Source organism: Diceros bicornis, chromosome X (assembly GCF_020826845.1).
Source record: "Diceros bicornis minor isolate mBicDic1 chromosome X, mDicBic1.mat.cur, whole genome shotgun sequence".
NCBI classification, from domain to species: domain Eukaryota; kingdom Metazoa; phylum Chordata; class Mammalia; order Perissodactyla; family Rhinocerotidae; genus Diceros; species Diceros bicornis.
In genome coordinates this window covers 12,604,529-12,619,511 of record NC_080781.1, presented here as the reverse complement: position 1 = coordinate 12,619,511, position 14,983 = coordinate 12,604,529, and the positions used below count along the sequence as shown (strand labels likewise).

General features: G+C 40.4%; 1 protein-coding gene across 3 annotated transcripts in view; it reads left to right on the top strand.

Moving 5' to 3' along the window:
* Positions 1 to 14,983, top strand: part of PIR (pirin) — a 90,779-nt gene that overhangs the window by 64,000 nt on the left and 11,796 nt on the right. For 2 of the 3 annotated variants that reach the window (XM_058535475.1, XM_058535474.1), the window contains exons 7-8: positions 5,616 to 5,660; positions 14,114 to 14,196. In XM_058535475.1, coding sequence (XP_058391458.1) covers positions 5,616 to 5,660; positions 14,114 to 14,196 — 128 coding nt within the window. The remainder of the gene's footprint in view (positions 1 to 5,615; positions 5,661 to 14,113; positions 14,197 to 14,983) is intronic. The other variant, XM_058535476.1, reaches the window with a different exon arrangement.

Sequence of the window (14,983 nt, the reverse complement as noted above, 5' to 3'; positions counted from 1 at the left end):
AAGCCAGTTGTCTCAAGTGTCTTTATGTGTATATCATTCTATGCAATGTTGTTGGGCATTTTATTATTGATGTCACTCACCAAATTTGGTAAAATGGGCATTCTCTTGTTTTCTTTTGATGAAATTCCCATAAGGTCATACAATAAACTATCTCTTTTTCAGATTACAGTGCTACGAAGTTGACACTTTTCTCTTGCTGTTTATGTTTGGTTATAAAATGGGGGCTAAATGCCTGTTCTTGGCAAGCTTAGAGCTCTTACAGTGAGCTGTTAGTAGCTGTACGATCAGAAAGCCCACTTATGTCACCAATTCTATGCTGCAGTGTTTGCTGGGACACAGACAGCATCTTAAGTGCCACAAGGTTCTTGACAAGGACAGCAAGGATCCGTTCTCTACATTTTGGAAAACAGACCCTGCCGAGCTTTGCTCAGTACATAGTGCAGTCCGTGAGGAGACCAGTTGGCTTAGAGTTGAGCGGGGTACACTGGGGCGCATGGGGCCATCTCTGTGGTGATGACCCTTCTCTGGCCTGGATCACAGCTCATCAGAAGCGTAGAGAGCAGCCACTGCAACCCTGACCTGCATAAAGTTGGAGGAGAGTAGAAAGAGAAGGAAGGGGCAGGAAAGGGAACTGATATTTGTTAAATGCCTACTAAGTACCAGACATTGTGTAGATAATGTTAAAAACTTAACACACACTTATGTCCGTGTACATATATATGTATGTACAGATATACAGTGCCACTTGATCCTCACAACACTTGTGTGTTGTACATATTATTTCCTTATTTTACAAACCAGGAAACAGGCTCAAAGAGGTTAGGAGTCTAGTCCTAGATCTCCCTGAGGGTCATTTGCTGATTGTTAAACCTGTACTTTTTGCCTGTAATTGTCTGTGTTCGTTTTATTGCTGTTTTATTGTTACTTAGTTGGTTTGTTTTCCACAGCACCAGAGGTCCCTGTAAGGTTTGCTGTTGCCTTCTCCTTTCTCCTTTCCCCAGAGGGGTTGCTGGGTTAGAATTCACTATGGAGGTGGGACAGGCAGAGAAGGGATGATGCTGGGGAAAAAGTGTAGGACCAGACTGAGAAGAGTCTGTCTGCTAGGATCAAGGGTGTAGGCTTGTCCTGGGAGACCAGGGAGCCATTGAAGGGTTTTAAGTGAGGCTTCTAGAAAGGTCACATGCACTGTGTGTAGAAAATGGATTGGAGGCAACCAGTTAGGGAACATTTCTCTCACCAATATGATTTCATCTGTAAAAGAAAAGAGAGATATGAAATAAATATGGCAACATATATGTTATTTCATCCTTTGTGCTGTTATGAATTAAAAAAATTAAAGTATTGAAAATAAGTATAGTCTCTTCTCTAAAGTTGAGAGGGAAAGGGATTAACCAACAATTTGGTCTAATGATGAGGAGACATCGGACAAACCCAAACTGAGGGGCATTCTGCAAAATAATTGGTCTGTACTTTTAATGAAAGAAAAAGACTGAGAAATTGCCTCAGATGAAGGGAGGTTAGACATGACAAATGAATGTAGCATGTGAACCCAGATTAGATCCTGGCCTGGAAATTTTTTCTTTTTGCCATAAAGGGCATTACTGGGACAACTGGCACAATTTGAATATGTACATAGATAATAGTATTGTATTAATGGTCATAAGTTTTTCATTGATATTCTATCAATTTCATAATATTTATAATATACTATGGTTATATAGGAAAATATCCTTGTGTTTAGGAAATATATACTGAAAATTATTTCAAGGTAAAGGGGTATCATGTCTACAAGTTTACTCTCAAATATTTCAGAAAAAAAAAGAATGGTATATATTTCTAGGGAGAAGAATGATAAAGCATATGTGACAACATAGCTTTTGGAGAATCTGGGTGAATGGCGTATGGCAATTCTCTGTACTATTTTTGTAACCTTTCTCTGTATCTGAAATTATTTCAAAATAAAAATTAAAAAAATAATTTTGTGGAGTGAGGAGGGAGAGGAGAGGACCAGGTGGGTCTGCCTCCTGTCCTGGGAGGCCAGGCATGAGGTCCACGTGAGGGGGCTGCCTGCCCAAGCTGAACGCAGGGACATCTGGGGAAGGCGCTTATGAACCAGCACTGCTTTGGGGTCTGGCAACCAGTGTGATGCAGAGTTTGGAGAGAGGTTCATTCTCTCCTTGGCCCCATTCCCCTCTCTCCTTCCTTCCCCAGAGCTGACCTTTGTCAGGGACTTGGTGTGTCAGCAGACCATATTTTTTTACTTTCTTTAAACATACATGTGTGAGGAGTAGTTGTAAAGTTCATTGAAATAATGAACTTTAAGACTGAGGCAGGAGAAAAGTGAGCCGGGGTAAGGCAGGAAATGTAGGCCAAAAAAAAGCTCTCACTAGGAACATTTGCAAGAATTGGGGAACCTCCCTGGAAATGAGAGCAAATGCCACAGAAAATGATTTACATATTTAAAAGACAAGTTTTACATTTTTTGTGTTTGACTAAAGGATGTCTGACTTAAATGTGTTGCTGATTAAACCTTCCTACAGGACCAGAGGCAAAATGTGACCTCCATCCCAACTCATTTTCTTTGTCATTGCCCCAGGGAAGGGAAGGGCTTCCCAGCTGCAAAGAGCCAGTAGCTTGGAAACCACATTTGTAGAAGAAAGGAAAATATAGGACCTGTGACCTCTGACAGAGCAATAAAAATGCCAGGATGGTATCAATTCCTGGGGCAGAACATAAAAGTGGGAGGAAAGGTGGAGGAAGCTAGAAAGATGAGAAGCACCTGAAAATCTCACAAGAGAGCTCCTTGCTGATGCACTTCTGCTCTTAGCAGAGAAGGAATTCTACTAAAATGGGATGGTTCTTAAACATATAGTAGGCATTCTCACAATTTGGCTCTTGTTTTGCTGTAGCTTTAAGAAACAATGCTTAATGGAAATTAAACAAGGTTTAATAGAAGCAAGTGCAGAGGACAACATGTTAAAAAGAAGAAAAAAGGAAATTGCCCCCTGTTCCTATTCCATTCCCTGTAACACTTTGTGCCTTCCAACAGTGACATGAATTGTGTTATTACTGGTAAAGATGGCGTCCAAATCCTAAGAGAAGACTTTTTCATGGCACAAAAATAGGTGAATGCACTGAGTAAATTGACTTCGCCATTCCTTTAAGCAAATGTTTGATCCTTCTAGATCGTGTAAAAAAGATAAAAAAAAAGGAGGCCAGCCCCGTGGCCTAGTGATTAAGTTCCCCGCACTCTGCTTTGGCAGTCCGGATTCGGTTCCTGGGCACGGACCTACACCACTCATTGGCGGCCATGTTGTGGCAGTGATCCACATACAAAATAGAAGAAGAGTGGCACAGATGTTACCTCAGGGCAAATCTTCCTCAGCAAAAAAACAAAAAAACAGACGTAGGCAATTATGTGTGGACTAGTTTTCTGCTTGGAGGGTGAGTAGGAGTGAGGCAAAGGGGGCAGAAGAGAAATGAGATTAGAACAATCAAAATAATCCCAAATGAAAACCTAATTGAGCAGTTGAGAGCTTTGAGGTTCTGTCAAACTTGGAAACTATTAATTTTTTAATACCTTGCAACCACGAAGAAGGGATTTGGTGATATAAATTACGACATTCTTACAATGGAATGCTTTGCAGTCTTTCCCAAGGATGAGTTATTTCTCTGTGTTTTGATATGGAAAGGTGTCCAAAATAGAACATTGAGTTTGTTTTAGTCTTTAAGCAAATACTATATGGCACATAAAAGAAAGAAGAAACGGAAAGCTCAAATACCAAATTGCTAACAATATTTATGTCTGAGTGAGTATGAAGATTGCACAGGGGTTTTCAGTTGAGATGACATTGCACACTTTCACAGTCTTAAAATATCTTTTAAATGGACGTATATTACTGTTTTATAATAAGAAAAAACCAGTAAGGACATTTGCACTTTGAAAAAGAAATTTAAACAATTTTCAATGGTGAGATTTTTTTAAAAAGCAGCTTAGAAAGGGGTTTTGTTGCAGAGTTTTATTATAAATCAGGCTAAATAGGACTCAGGAAGCTTCACACCCATTAGAAAGAGAGAAAGAAGTGCTCTAGTAGAGCCAGCCCATCTGGATGGATAAGACATGTGGAATTGGGCTGTGAATTGTTAGCATGTGTTTTGAGTATCTACCACAAACCTCCCTCCCCGAAGTTACACAACTTGAAAACCTGGCTGCGCCTTATTCATCTTCACGTCTCCATCCACAGTGCATGCACGTGAGTGGTAAATGTTCCCTACGTGATGGTAGACTGAGCTTGGAAGACTGAGCGGGTGGCTCAATAAGGGAGAAAAACGTGTGAGTGAGCTATGAGCAAATAGCGTTACTTCCAGAGGCCCTAAACTTATTCGAGCAAAATTGCAGAGAGGGAAAACTGAAATAGGAGGGTGAAAGAATATCGTCTGGCATCCGCCCAGATGTCTTTGTTTGTTTTGCCTTCCTTTGGATTTTCTTAACCAGGACTCAATTTATGTTAAGTTTTATCAGTTATACCTTTTCTTTTGTACCTCTCTTGCACATTTCAACCCACCTGCCGTCACATCCACATCTCTAGAGTATATTTTGTCCTCCATGATCCTTCCACGCCTGCCTTTGTTTTGTTTACTCTGTTACCAGGTTGACTGTCACATAGACTCCAGTCTGGGCCCTGCCTTTCCACCTTGAACTCTGCCCTGCATTCCCTTCCCAGATCTTCTCTCTTTTCCACTGAAGGCACACGGAATGATGTCCTAATTCCGTTTTGAGCTTGTTGTTTCTAGGTTCATGCCTCACAGTGGCACCACAGCATCTCTTCTGGGCCATGGGTACAACACATAAATAGCCATGAAAATCCAGTGCCGGTGCTGAAAGAGCAAATGGCAGGTGGTCCATGGTTCTGAGCTCTTGGCGCCACGGGTCTCAGTAGGAATCTGGTGTCTGCTATGTGCCCTCTTCCCAGAAAAGTGTACACACTTGAAAAATTGCGTGGACAATTCCAGGGAGTGCATAGACCATCCGAAGCCCATTTATACCCCGAAGATTATGCATCCCTGCATCCCTGAAACGGATGCTGTGTTTTAGGATAGATAAAAAGGAGTGAGTTCACTGGATAAAATGCAACTAAGTAAAGAAAAGCATCTTTCTAGCATTCTCTTCACACTTAAAACTACCTGGAGGCACAACGAACTGAAGATAAGCCAGACTGGTGTGTCACAGTTATTAGCATGATGTTGGAATTGGAAGAAACAGTTTGTTAATACAACTGTTGGCATGTAGACATATAGCCAAGTGTACTGTACACTGTCTGCTTGGGTGGCTCTAAAACATTTGGGGGCACGTCATTTAGGTTTAGGGGTATGTGTGTGCATGTGTGCACGTGGGAGTGTGAGTATGTTTTAAACAGCTCACAGAACTTAAATTTTTAAATATATATCTAAAAGAAAATAAAGGATTTCATCTCCAAATTTATCTTTTATATCTGTCATATAAATTTATATATTTTTATTTCATATATAGAGAGATTTGTTAAATATATTGTTATATCTTTGTTCATTGTGGCATTATGGACACTAACTTTTTAATGTCACTGGTCCCTTTTCAGGGTGGACAAGCTTCATTTATACCATATCTGGAAATGTGTATATTGGTAAGTGATGAGTATGTTCTCTGGGGTTCAATTGCAAGAAAATTGCAATTCTCCCACTGAAGAGGAGAAAAGGTAAGATGAAACCTTTCATGTAATTGAATACTACGCCGCCTCCTGTCTGACACCAGCTCTCTCTACATCCTAGTATATCCTGGTATGCCCAAGGCAGGGCACCTCTCAGCTTCCCGCATGTTTGCTGAGGGAGGAGAATATGAGCACCAGTCATGACAGCAGCCGTTTTACTGTGGCCTGTGTGCAGATGTAAGATCCAGGCACGATTATGTGGGTGGATACCTTGCTAAAATATTGACAACCTCTGTACTTATCAAGAGATGGAGCTCTAAGGGGCTCTCAGGGGAGCAGGATCTATCTCCTGGGAGGTGGAAGGAGGTGAATTTTCAGTCCCAGGTGACTCTGAGAAATCTCAAAGTTGGTTTTCTGTTATTCCAAGGGTTGTATATGTGTCACTTGTTGAGTCTAGTCTAGAAGGAATGTTTGAGAGCCAACCAACACTCTTTTTATACGTGAGGAAAGGAAAGTCTAAAGAAAGTTATTTAACTTGCCAGGATGATGCATCAGTCAATCTGGGACCAGAACCAAGGGCTCCTCAATCCCGCTCCCCATGCCCCACCCCATATTCTCTGGACGATGACAAAGTAGGGACCACACCATCTAGCTTGTCTTTTCTAGTCTAAGCCCTTTAGCCAACCCAGCAGCAGAAGAGCCAGGAGTGGCAAGAGAGTGGAGATTGTAGAGCAGGCTGGCTCCTGCCCATATCTACTCCCACCCTCTTCATCCTCCTAGAAGCAGCCTGGGTGCCAGGAAAAGTCTCTCTGTAGGATTGACAGAAAACCACTGTAGCAGATGCTGTTGGTGCCCTGCCCACACCCCTGAGGCCTTAGCTCCTCAGTGCCCACTGACCAACTTCCAATCGCCAGTAGTGTCTGTGTCTCTTGGCCTGAGGCTGTCTCTGAAACCTGGGAAGGCTGCTCTGCCCCAGTCAGGACAGGAGGAAAGTGCTGGGGAATTAATATTCCCAGAAGCTTCCTCACTCCTCAGGTGGGATAACTCTGAGGCCTGTGTGTGAGGCCTTTTTCTAGAGTTTCCCCATGGGATTGTTCAAGCTGCCCACACTGGGAGTGTACCTTTCATCCTCTGCCTTTCCTTTCCTAACTTTCCGGATTTCTGGACTGTTGTTTCCTGGGATCGCCTCCCAGATAAACTCCTTGCACTCAAATGTGCATCTCAGGTTGTGCTTCCGGAAAACCTAAAGTAAGTGAACCAGCCTCTCCTCTCTCCTTCCCTGGCCCTCATGGATAGTGATGGGGGCGTGGGGCAGACCATTTGACTGCTCCAAGGTGCAGGCCAAGAATCACATTCCTCAGACCCTCTGGGGTTGAGTGCTCTCCACCCGCCTCCTGCAGGCTAGCCTCCTCAGCAATGAACTTCCTGGGACCCTAACATGGCCACCACCTTGGGCAGTACACTCCCAGCCCCAGACAGCTGGCTTACTGATAACATCTGCTCAGAGTTTGAAGGCCACACCCAAAGCTATTTAAACCACTTTTTATATTCTCCAAAAGGAGTGTTCAACTGCCTGAAATTATTCTTCTGGAAAACAATGGTAACACAAACCCATGTGTTTTGATTTTATACAGTAGAAATGGGCTTAACTCCTCTTTCACTAAATAGCATTTCAATTATGGGTCAGAGGCAAAATTCATTTATTTTAGCATTTGAGAAAGTGTGAAAAAAATTAGTAGTAGTATCTCAAGTCCGTGTGCACACACATTAAACTACATTAACCATCTGGAAAAGATGAAGCATCATTTGTTTTTATGATATTTGAAAATCTTAAGTAAAAATGGAGAGTAAAAACCATTTTTATGGAGGTAGCATCACTGGCTTATGATTTTAAGAGAAACAAAATAATTTGCACAAATGGAAAGTAATAAAGAAAGCACACGAATTCTAAGGTGGTAAGGAAACCAGAAATGTTTGTGTAGAATGAGGAAAAACAGGGGCAGCAAGCTTTCTGTAAAAGGACAGATAGCAAATATTTTCATCGCTGGGGCCATACAGTTTCAGTTGAAATGACTCATTCCTGCCTTTGTAGCACAAAAGCAGCTACAGGTAATACATCAACAATTGGCGTGGCTGTTCCAATACAGCTTTATTTCTGGCCACTGAGATGTGAATTTCATATATTTTTCATATGTCGTGAAATACATACTACTCTTGATTTTTTTCAACCATTTAAAAGTGTAAAAACGTTTCTTAGCTTGTGGGCTCTACAAAAGCTCACATTTGGTTTTGGTTTAAGTGGTGTTGTAGAGAATGCAGAGGAGAAAAATCAACAAATAATCTTAAAAACTGTTTTAATTAGTAGTTACAGCCTTGTTTCCTGACAGACCTTTAGTCCAAGATTTAACAAGTGAAAAGCTCAACAATTTGTGGAGTAAGGATGACTTATATAGCCACTTGTTTTTCTCGAAGTGAGGCAGGATTTTCCTGAGTCATCTCTACTCTCTGGCCTGGTTCCCCCCTCGTGACCATGGGCCACAAGAGCAGAACATCTGGCAGGAAATGGGTCGCAGTCTGTAGCGCTGGAGTGAACTTGCATCTGTCCAGAGTAAACTGGACCATGGAGAGAATCCAGCTCACAAAACTGGCCTCTTGGGACTCTGCTTTAGCCAATGAGTGACTAGCCAGATGACCTTATTTGAATTTTTTCTCCTTCCCTTCCTCCTACCCTCCCCCTAATAGAGATGTTAATGAGAAAAACAAAAGGTCAAGAGCAAATCACCAGAGAAAAAGAAATGACAAAGCAGAAATAGCTATTGAATATATACTGACCTATAAAATCTATACAGAGAGAGTGCTTTCTGCCTTTACTGCCTCAATTTTATCTTGCTTATAAAACCAGGGTGGCACCAGCCAACCACTGATGGCAGGAACTGATAAGCAAGTAATTTCTTTTTCAAAATGTCAAGCACCTCCGTTCTGTTGAAATAGACGTTATAAATATATATACTTTGTGTATTGGGCTGGAATAAATAGATAGCAGTTTGGGTTGAAAAAGTAATCTGGGGAGATTCCTTAAAATGGAGATTTAGGAGGACTATTAAAAAATATTAATTGATGCAGGAAGTGCTTAAAAGATGAACGTTGGTAGATTTAGTTTGAGTATAGACAGGTATAGTTTTGAATGTTAGAAAATGCTGGACATTAACTAGTTGTCTAAGGTAGTCAGACATTTAGTGCAAGGTGAGTACCGTGAAGTCGTGTAATTGCCCTCTAGTGATACCCTGAAGAAGAAGAGTTAACAGAACTAAAATAAGACAAGTGGAGTTAGCACTTTCTTTTTTTAAAAAGTACCTATTTGAGATGTTTTCTGCTTTGCCAGGATTAATTTTTTCATACATTGGTGTTTTTCAAGCCTTCTAAGCTGACTGTTGAATAGTAGCTTTAAAAATTGTGCAGGAGAGAGAGACATCTTGACAGCAATCCTTTACTGAGGCAGCAAGTCCTTTGACCAGCCCTCAGCCGAAATCTGTGCAGTGTATGATAAAAAAATCAAAAGAAAATAAAAACTATGTGGTCAGAAAACCAATAGAGGGGCCGGCCCTGTGGCTTAGCGGTTAAGTGCGCGCACTCCGCTGCTGGCGACCTGGGTTCGGATCCCGGGCGTGCACCAACACACCGCTTCTCCGGCCATGGTGAGGCCGTGTCCCACATACAGCAACTAGAAGGATGTGCAGCTATGACATACAACTATCTACTGGGGCTTTGGGGGAGAAAATAAATAAATAAAAAAGAAAACCAATAGATCACAAGGATACTAGCACTGAACCCCTTCCCTGCAGCTGAGATGAAAATGACATGACACATTAACACGGAGGTCAGAAGGGTAGAAGAGTTTAGATCCTGTATCCTTGAAGCTTGGGACAGTTTATAGGCTTAGATGCTAGTCCCCTTGAAGGACCATTATCAAATATACTTTTGGGGCTTAGAAAATATATTTAGAAATGTAAAAATATTTGTCTGTGGCTATTGAAATGACAGCTAACTGGCTTATACAGGTGGTAAAATGTTTCAAACTTATTTAAATAAGTAATTATTCATGCTTACTTTGTGCTCAACCATTTGCTTCTGGTTCTGGGTAGTATTAAGAAGTTTGACATGGCCCCTGGATCTCAATAAAGTTGAGGAAATACACTAGAAGCCCTCCAAATTGACCTCCACTTACCCAAAATGAGTTGGATATACCAGTGCTCTTCATTCCATGGTGAATACATTGAGTGAGGTGCCTGAACACCCAGGATGATCAGCTCCCTGATCCACCTGCCCATTGCTACTCCCTCCAGCTGAGTTGAAGTGGACTTAAAGGCAGTTGTGATTGCTCTCAAATCTGTTTATGCCTCTTGCACCAGTACTTGCAATTATACAATTTAATTAAATAATATGTAAGTTAATGGAATAAGTGTGAAAAGAGAGTTGGTATTTCTAGAATAACTAAGTCAAATGCTTTGTAAAAGTGAATTGCTAAAGAAAAGCCTTGAATTAGTAGGGGAGAAATGAGAGTAAAAGATTGAGGGAAACTGTAATAATCTAAAAGGACTCCCGTGGTGCGCTACGCGTATGCTTTATAAAGAAAGACTGTGCTTCAATCCAATCAGCAGGCCTCTGTTGACTCTTTTTCTAAAAATTGGCAAATGAATGCACATTTACACTTTAATTTAAAATAAAATGTTTGAGGTAGTTTGTCTTTTTCAATTAACGATCCTGATTGCATCAGATAAGAGGGCTTCAACTGTACATATAAAATTGATGATATCAGAATCTATGATGGAAGTACCAGAATGTGTGGAACAGAGAGTAAATGGGACAGCAGTTCTTATCAAGAGAAGAAAAAGAAAAAGGAAATCTGGCATATGGGGGAAAATTGCACAGCAATTAATCACACACTGAAGATGCAGCACTAACTTTAAAATATGTTTTAAAGTATTTTTCCCTTTTATAACTCTTTAGGCAAATAAAAATATTTGTAATTAAATTGTTTTCAGTTAAATTTTCCTTAACTGCACTATTAGATTTAACATTCTTGGCGAAGCTTCTCAATGGAAACTATTTATTATCTGATTTGGCTTTATTTATAATTGAAAGTAGTCAGAAACAATAAAATATATTTCCTTTGAGACTTATTTTAGGTTCAGGAGATAACCAGATGGGTAAAATGGCATAGAAATGACATGAAGATAGAATCGGTCTTTGCTTTCTGTGACCTCGTTTTAAACATTTCATAAAATAATACAGAAGCTAAAGGTTCACTTAGAATGATTAGCCTGGAAACCTGACTACAGTGTCTATAAAAAAGGCCCGCCTGAGGGGGGAGCTTTGCAAATGGCCTCTGTAGTATCGATACTGTGATTCCTTTCCCAGATCAGCAAGGAGAATGGGCAGAAATACATTCCGTGTAAAGTTAGAATGAGAGCTCTTAGCAAAACACGAACTCTTTGTTTCTAAATTAAGATTTCCTCACAGATCAATAAACAACCTAGTCAAGCAAGCTACCCTGATAGGAGGTACAGAGAAATCCCAATTCAGCATTATTTTTGAGAGCTGTCTCTTGCCAGCTAACTCCATTAAAACATAGTGAAGGGGCTTTGTAAGCTGTTTTGGTCTGTGTACCATGAAACATGCTGTGTGATTAGGGGGCAGGAGTAGACCATGTGGGTAATGGGTGTTATATATGAATTAGTTGAAGATAAAGACATGGTTCATGGCTCCCAGGGAATCTTAGTAAAGTACACTTAATAAAATGCTGCTCCATGTCACGGTTGAAAATATTACCCAACTCTAAATGAGATGATTCTTAGACTCCCGGACCTCTCTTTTACTGGCCAAATCCTTGCATGAGTGGAAAATCCATGGAGTTCTATCATTCGCTTCCATGAAATTTGTTGACCTAAATCTTTGATGGAGAAGGAACCTTTAGTGGTATGCTGGGGCTGGCTCTTGCCAGCTTGCAAGAGCTGATTGTACACCTCTTCCCTGACCTCACATTGGTAACTTGAAGTTGGCCACAGTGGGAGCATTTACACTACAGAAATTAGCACACTTTACAAATCAGGTTTGTTCTCCCCCTTGTCCCCAAAAGCCAGTTGTTAAACATTAACTAACACAACACTGCCTCTGGGACAGAGTTCTTAATCTTTTTTGTACCGTGGACCCTTTTGACATTTGCCAAGGCTCCACCTCTGAACAATGTTTTTTTTTAATTCAATGAAGTCATTAAAATGTTAAAAGAACAAGTTTATGATATAATTATATGGGTGCTCTTCTCTAACGACATTTGAAATAACATGATCCAGCAGCAGGTCTACTCTAAATTCTAAGCAGCGATTAACATAAACTGTATTTTGAGGTATCTTTAACACTCTAATGTGATATGAAAATATCTGTGATTTCTACTGGAGACAAAGTCATTGGTCCAGCTAATACTGCCGTGGTTTGTTGGCTACATTCATGACTGAAGGAAAGGCCACATTTCAGTTAGGTATTAGTGACAATAAAGATGTAGTTCATCTCCCATCCAAGTCCATGATTGCTCTAAATTCTGTCCACGGACCCCTTGGGAGCACTTTGACTCCAGGTTAAGAACTCCTGCTCTGTTAGAGTCCTATTTCACGTTTGCAAGCATCGGGATGAACCCTGTTGCTTCGTATAGGTTATCTTCAAAGTGGGGATGAGAAGGAGGATTTCTCTAGAAGGTATAGCTATGTTTAGACTCCAGTCAGTATTCATAAAATTCACAAATTATGTTTCTGTTATATAATAATTCCTCAAGCTGTTGTGTTCATTTGAATAAGCACTTCCTTATTGATTATTCAGCTTAAGCTCTAACGCGGAGCTTAAGGTGAATGCCCTTATTTATATCCCAAAATGTCATGCACGTGTATCCCCCTAGACATCTTTATGGGCTTCTCACTCTGTTTGGAATCTTTTCTCTGTTGTCCGTTTGCATGAATGGTTTTTTTACCCAAGTAAAAGACCCAGCCTAAATCCCACCACCTCTTTACAGCCTCCTATGGCCGTTCTAGCCCACTTTGGCTTCTCCATCCTCTAGCCCCTTCTTGCAGAACCACTGTTGTAATCTTCAGGTCACTACATTATTCTGCTCCTAGTGAGAATCATGTTACACTCCTCTCTCCCCCTGTTGCCAAATCTTGAGATTCTTTCTCAACTCCACCTCTCAAATCCATCCCTGTCTTTCTATATCCACTCTCCCAGTTCAGACTAATTCATTTTCACTGAGACTGTTAGAATAAACTCCTAACAGGTCATCCTAACTTCAGTCTTGCCCCTTCTAATTTATCCTATGCTCTGCTCCCAGAGTTATTTCTCCACGACACACATCTGACCATTTCACACACACACCCTCTCCTCAAAGGCCCTGCATTTTATGTGGGTAAGCACGGCCTTCAAGTCTTTCCTTGTTCTGAAGGCAGTCTACATTTCCATCATTCTTCCCAGAAGAATGTTCCAGCCATGGTAGAGGTTCACCATTCCTCCAGAGATGCCCTGCATGTTCCCATTCCCTCGTCTAGAATGTCCTTCATCCTAGCTTTGCCTCTTGTAGGTCTGTCTAATCTGCAGAGCTCTGTTCAAGTCTTAACTCCTCCACAACAAATTCCTAGGGTCCCTAGACCTAAAGTAGCCCCTACAGCCCCTGTTCTCTCATTGAACTTTGCTTATTACTTTATTGTTGCTTTTAAGACACAATTTTATTTGTATTATTTCATCTGTGCACCTCAATGTAGAAGAGATGGAAACATATTCGTCCTAAAGACCTCCCCCACAGCATTTAGCACAGGGCCTTGTTCATAGTTCAGTAGCTATCTGACTTACTTATTTTTCAACTGAATTATTCTCTGATTATTTTATGAATGTATATGTTTAGTTTCACCCAATGAGATTTTGAATTATTTGTCTTCAAGGAATCTGCTTTGTGCTGCTTTGTATTTTCTCATAGTATAAGCAATTGTAGGTACTCAATATACTTGTTGAAATGAATTAATGATGGCATTTACTAATTTTCCTCAGTATGCTTAATTATTATGACGTTTATAATTTACCCAAGGAAACACTCTTATTAGTATGTAATTCCAAGGACTTTGCTTATTAATGGAACTGTTAGGCATGACATTAAAAGTGTAAGTGGAAACACAATGCAGAGTTCACCTGCCTGTTCTTTTCTACATTGGAAACCAGCCAGTTTCAGACTTTATTAATTGCAAATATAATCAACCAAAAGATTTAAGGAGATTTCTAAGTCTGTTATTTCTGAAGTTGAAATTAATATTATGGTGCTCTGTAGTTAACCAAATATGTAACCATATGATGAATGTACTATAATGAGTATTAAATTTAGTGGGTCATCTTTTTTGTAGGGCCTGATGATGCACAAGAAAAAATAGAACCTCATCACACAGCAGTGCTGGGGGAAGGTGACAGTGTCCAGGTGGAAAATAAGGTAGGTATTAAAAATCTTTAATTTTCTTGACTTGTACTTTCTACTAGTTTCCAGGAAAATGCCTCAATCTCCCGTGTAGCTGGAAATTTTTCTCTCTTGCTTGAGGAAAGAAACTATGCCACAAGTTTATCAACCCCTTTCATTAACTTCTGTTATTTCTACTGGTTTATTTTAAAGTTTTATGTATACTGATTCCTCATCTCCAGGAATCATCTAAAGTCCCTGTGGTTTACCCCTAGAAATTTGAGTCTAGAGGCAACACATCTTCCTTGTCTCTTAATTTTCTTTCTTTATACAATTGATTCAATTTTTATTATAAGTGAAAATGGATCAGCCCTCCAGGAGTATAAATATAGATCTGCATGCATACTCACATAGAGCCCTTTGAAAGTAGTCCCCATTTCAAATGGAGAGGAGCACATGATGCATTTCATAGACCTTGTGTATTGCATCCCCGCTTTTTAAGTAAAGTTTCTGATATTTTAGGAGTCTGAGAAGCTTTTTTTCCCCAGGTTGCCAAGTTTCTTCCCTGTGTCTATTTTGTTCTCTTGGGTGATTACCCACCATCTTGTGAGCCTGTGAAGCCAACCTGACTGCTTTGTGTCATTCTAATAAAGAGGATTTAGGAGACAGTTGTGCAAAAGCTCCTGAATAGATGCATTTTGAATAGTAGGGGTGAAAACAATTTCAGTGTGTAGGTGACTGGTGGAGATGCAATCTGACTGGTCAGAGGAGAGGCCCTCTGACCCTGCTATTGTAGAATGCAGTGGATTTGAGGAATTATTAC